Below are 5,019 nucleotides of genomic sequence, written 5' to 3'. Positions count from 1 at the left end.
CATATGTTTTTCCATGACCTTTCTCTTTTATCTTTTATGTATATTTGTCGAAATAGTTTTTTTCTTATATTTAGTAACACACGATCTGTGATACAAAATGAACTTCATGTCAAAGAGAACCTGTGACTGGGGATGGGAATATTTCAAATTAGAAGGCATCGATTATGAAGCAAAATGCTGCATTTGTAATAAAATTTATCAAGCTTATAGTACAAAAAATTTTAGAATCATAATAATGGTTCAACATAATAAAGTTTATCAAAGTGATGCCGGAAGAGAAGCTAATTGGGAACAGCAATTTTGTATAATACAAAATAATATTAATAAATGTAAACTTTGTGATAGCATTATATACACGGGGACAGGAATGCCTTAACATAAATTTGTGCATAGATGCATTTCTTATAATATGTCCCAATATGTTAAATTTCTGATGGGTACTTTAAATTGTGTTAAATTTTTGTCCCCATGTGTACATATTAATAATAAGTACATAAAATTCAGATTGGTTTAGCATTTGTTTATTAATTTTTGCGGTATACAGATATAACATATAAAATCTATTAGTGTTCTTTCAAAAAATACAGTAATCACGAATTTAACATAAGAATACAATTATTCTTAGTTAGCCTTATCATATATGTATAAAGATATTGTACATATTTTTCTTTAAAGAAAAATTTACCTATATACGTATATTATTTATAATAAATTTTTGTAATAATTTTTTAAAAGAAAAAAGTCAACACATTTTATGTTGACGCCTGCAATACATTTTTACCTTTCTTTATTTTTTTCATTCATATAATCAAAGTTATAGAACCTTATTATAACGAGAAATGGCAAGCTAGGATGTTAAAAAAAAAAATTAATTAAGATATAAAAATATTTCGATATAGCTTAACACAAAACAAAAAAATAATTGGAAACAGCTTAAGAACAATCAACAAAATAATGCGCTGCATTGTCTCATCAGCAAATCAACTCATCTTATTGTTAGTGAGAATATCTCCTTGCGCATCTTCTTGGCTCTTCGTCTTTTTGCGTAGAGCGCGTCCCCTTATATTAAGCATCGTTTTCGTTACTAACCATACTGCGCCCGTCTCACACGTGAAACGTAGCGTGTTTATAACTCCGATAATTAGAGAATGTGGCGGATATCCGGTCGTGCGCGATTCAATGCCGACCGTTCTTAATGTCGCCTCTACAAATTTTTCCGGCGTAGGCGCCATCCAAGTTGGTCTCCTGGGGAGAAGAAAAAATATGAAAAATATATATTGGATATCACGAGAATCAAATGCAAAATAAAATTCTCTCTACGAATCACTAAAAGAATGATTTTTACTTGATCTTTGACATCTTCGTGGCTACTGGACCAGGAAGAATGCACTGGACTGTAACGCCTCTCGGTGCTGCTTCTGTAGCTAAGTCGGCGCTGAGTTTATCAATGTATGCTTTGCTGGCGGCATAGACAGCTAGATAAGGGCTCGGTATAGCCGCGGCCGTCGAACTGACATTGATAAGGACTCCTTTCCGTCGCTCCATCATGCCGGGCAACACCGCTCTCGCAACCCCGGTCACACCGGCTACATTGAGTTGCAATATTTTCGCAAGCACTTCCTCTGACACGTTTGTAAATAGCTCGGGGTGATCGTAGCTCGCGCCAGCGTTATTAACGAGAACACCCACCTGGTGAAACATATCTTCTGTGATTATTCTCCTTCGCGTTATCTTTTTTTTTAAATATCTTTTTTTAAGAGACGAAACACTTTTCTTTGCTTTTTTACATTTAAAAGAAGTGAATTTCTTTTTTTATCTTTCTTTATCTGCCTATACTTTTCTCTGCTAAACATTCCTCGTAAAATATTTGTAAAATTATATTAGTTTCATTATATATATACCTCTAAATCCTGTGTCACTTTGGCAATCTCTGCATAGACCACCTGACCCTCCGTTAAATCGGCTTCTATTACGCGGGTCTCCACTCGGTATTCTCGCTCGATCTCAGCGGCTACATCCTTTAGCTTCGACATAGATCGCGATATCAGGACGATATCCAAACCCTTTTCGGCAAATGCCTTGGCGAACGCCTTTCCGAGTCCATCTGTTGCACCTGTAACCACAGCCCATCTTCCTTGCGTTCGTATGTCGATTCCAAGTCCGAGACTCGGGGCGACTAATTTCTTCCACACCAGAATCCCGATTTTTATAAAGATCCTCAAACTGACGACCGCTATTATGACCAGAAATATCTTCTCCCACCAGATTAACGCCATTCTATAATACATGCAACAATATTAATAGAGTTGATTTAATCAATTTTATTTATTTATTTTATTTAATCGAGCAAATTAATTAGCCGAATATAATAAAAAAATATAATATATAATCTCTAGTAATTAATTTATTTTATACACAATGGCTTGATCGAATTGAAATTTTCACGAACGTTAGATTAAAAGATTTGTATGAATTCAAATAATGAGCGACTATCACTATGATTGCCATATATCGACTAACAGAGCTTGCCAGTCATTGTCAGTTTATGGATATCGTGACCTCGGGTCATATTGTCAGCCGATACAATTCGTTATCCTATTGGTGCATACCACATTTCACTTTATCATTATTTCTTATATTTTTTCACAAATTTCTTATACTTTTTCACAAATTTTGTTGGTTTTACTTTCGACGTATCTAATCTATTTCGATAAATCTTCAACATGAATTCTTGCATAAGTCATTTTTGCAAATGTGTTTTCCATGCCATTTCCAAGATTGTTCAAACGATTAATTATTCATGAAATATTTATAATTGTTTAAATAATTAGTTACGAACTCTTCTTGTTAAATATTTCACTAACTTTAATTATATATTTTTGGAATATTTATAATAAAGATAAACGCGATTATACAATATTTTATAATTTATGAAAAAATATTATATACATATTTGTACTGGAAACTTATTGATTTTTTTGTACATTCAAGAATTTACATTGTCAAGCATTTATCGTTCCTCTTTATTACCAACTGGCTTTTATTATGCATTATTTTTAAAGCGAACACCTCTTATCACGAAAACGAAAATTCGATAGAGGGTGACTCATCATTCAGATACCATGATGAGCACAAAGACAATTGACTTTTATCATACAATGCAGTAATTATCATACAATATTACAATTTTATTCTGTTGACTTTGTTACAAAATCGAAACGAATTCTTTGTTGAAACTTTCTCATTAAAATACAACGCTGTTCTATATATAATCCTAGCAAATACGTTCAATAAATATTTCGAAAATTGCTCGCGTTCAGCGAAGAAAACGATGGAGAAGTCAATAGATACCACAATTGAATTTAATTTCTTTTTTTTTTTAATCATTGATTTAAAAAAAGCGTGCAATATAGCACAAAGAGATAATATTATTCTATATTAATAATGTCTTAAAAAGAGCTATCGCGCTTATAAATCTCTTCAGCTTTTTAAATTGAGAGTTATGTAAGAAATATATGTATACACAAACTATAATTTATTCTACGCAATAATCTAAATTTTGCAAATAAATGTTAATAAAATTATTACTATTAGATATGTTTTTAATTTAACTGTGATAAAAAATAAGAGATCAAATGCTTTCTGCGCGCGTGCCAATGTAATTAATCCAATGGACAATTGTTTAACGTTAAGATAAAAATTACATTGCGATGCAGCTTTCTCCGACAGTTTCATACTCCAATGCGCGGCGCGATAGCTCTCACGATACTTTCTCACTTTCTCACCTGTATCTTGTTGGCAATTGACTCTTTCAGTTCCGATCGTCCCGCCGATGTCCCATGAATGATAAACTTCCTTTATCGAAGAAATATCTATAGAGATCTCTTTCACCCTCGCTGATAATCAAAGTCAACAAACGATACCTCGCGCCAAGGGCAGAAGCGCGATTCGGAGAACCGCAAGGGCAAGGTCAAGAGAAGAGAAAGTACGACGAAAGCGCACGGGGAGACAAAGGTCGTGGTTGATCGGTTCATGCCCCGATGATCGTCGATGCGACACTGCTATGTCTTGGGAAAACAGGCGCGATCGATACCAGCCTCGCAAGCGGGATATCAACAGCGCGCGCCCGCGTGCGCAATGTCAGGGCTGTTTCACTTGCCCGTGTGATAGCATGTCCCCTCCAGAAGAGGAAACGGTATAGCAGGTACTCTTCGTCCACGTGGCTGAGCAAAAGATTCGCCGTGCGATAATGGAGCGGTGGGAGAGGCGAAATGAAAAGAGAGAAGATGATTCTTTCTTTGACACACTTCGGCCGCTCGTTGGTCCACATGTCTCTCTCGTCCTCCTTTGTAAATCTATACTATTTCTTTGATCACAGCGTTTTTGTATAACTGTAATATATATTCGTGAATTGAAACGCGCGTATATACCTTTATGTTTATATATAGATGGGAACGCGTGCTACTTACAGTGATAGTTCCCATGGTATTTTCGTATTATCCCTGTTAAATTCGCTCAAAATAGCACAACAATGCGCGCCATTTATAGTCCTGATTTTTATGAAAATGTAAAAATTTCTCCAATACCTAAGAAATTTATTATTAATACTTATATTAAATGTGTTAAATTATACATTTTTTTAATGGAATAATCGGTCAGTCAAAAAACTTGTGCCAATGTGTTTTATGTAGTATAGTAAATATATATTTTTATTAATTGTGGCAAAAGAGTTTTCAAATAATGCACATGTTCACAGTTTAGCTCAACATTGATTATCACTGTTTGATTTTTTAATTTGTTACCACATGACAAAAAAATAATTATTAAAATAAAATTAGAATTAAATTAAATTCTCATTCTCTCAGATCACACAATTAGATATTAAATTAAGATTTCAGATATCGGCAATTTCCGTATTTTGTTATATTATTTGTCTCTAAGAATAAAATTACTCATACATTTATCAACATTGTTTTAAATTTATTCAATTACAAACTGTACAAAAGATATATATATATA

At 33.5% G+C, this 5,019-nt stretch overlaps 2 protein-coding genes across 5 annotated transcripts in view; both read right to left on the bottom strand.

Moving 5' to 3' along the window:
- Nucleotides 1–503: 503 nt before the first annotated feature.
- LOC115239309 (very-long-chain 3-oxoacyl-CoA reductase-like) lies at nt 504–4,017 on the bottom strand. Of its 3 annotated transcripts, none has more exons than XM_029813779.1 (4): nt 3,786–4,017; nt 1,902–2,277; nt 1,346–1,689; nt 504–1,245 (listed from the first exon to the last, which is right to left on the bottom strand). In XM_029813779.1, exons 2-4 carry the CDS (start codon nt 2,274–2,276, stop codon nt 981–983), a joined length of 984 nt encoding a protein of 327 aa, XP_029669639.1. In that variant the 5' UTR covers nt 2,277; nt 3,786–4,017; the 3' UTR covers nt 504–980. The 3 variants fall into 3 exon arrangements, with proteins under 3 accessions (XP_029669639.1, XP_029669638.1, XP_029669640.1); XM_029813778.1 differs by lacking the exon at nt 3,786–4,017 and adding an exon at nt 2,450–2,532; XM_029813780.1 differs by lacking the exon at nt 3,786–4,017 and adding an exon at nt 2,416–2,498.
- A 3-nt stretch (nt 4,018–4,020) lies between these two features.
- LOC115239308 (lethal(2)neighbour of Tid protein) overlaps nt 4,021–5,019 on the bottom strand; it is a 3,029-nt gene continuing 2,030 nt past the window's right edge. The window contains exons 3-4 of one of the 2 annotated variants that reach the window (XM_029813777.1): nt 4,470–4,586; nt 4,021–4,391 (exon numbers count right to left, since the gene is read on the bottom strand). In XM_029813777.1, the coding sequence (XP_029669637.1) occupies nt 4,506–4,586 (81 nt within the window). In that variant the 3' untranslated portion in view covers nt 4,021–4,391; nt 4,470–4,505. Of the gene's footprint in view, nt 4,587–5,019 lie in introns of both variants that reach the window. The other variant, XM_029813776.1, reaches the window with a different exon arrangement.

Source organism: Formica exsecta, unplaced genomic scaffold (genome assembly GCF_003651465.1).
Source record: "Formica exsecta isolate Colony F162 unplaced genomic scaffold, ASM365146v1 scaffold370, whole genome shotgun sequence".
NCBI lineage: Eukaryota > Metazoa > Arthropoda > Insecta > Hymenoptera > Formicidae > Formica > Formica exsecta.
Note: the sequence above shows the minus strand (reverse complement) of the source record. Positions and strands in the feature narration are given on the sequence as shown.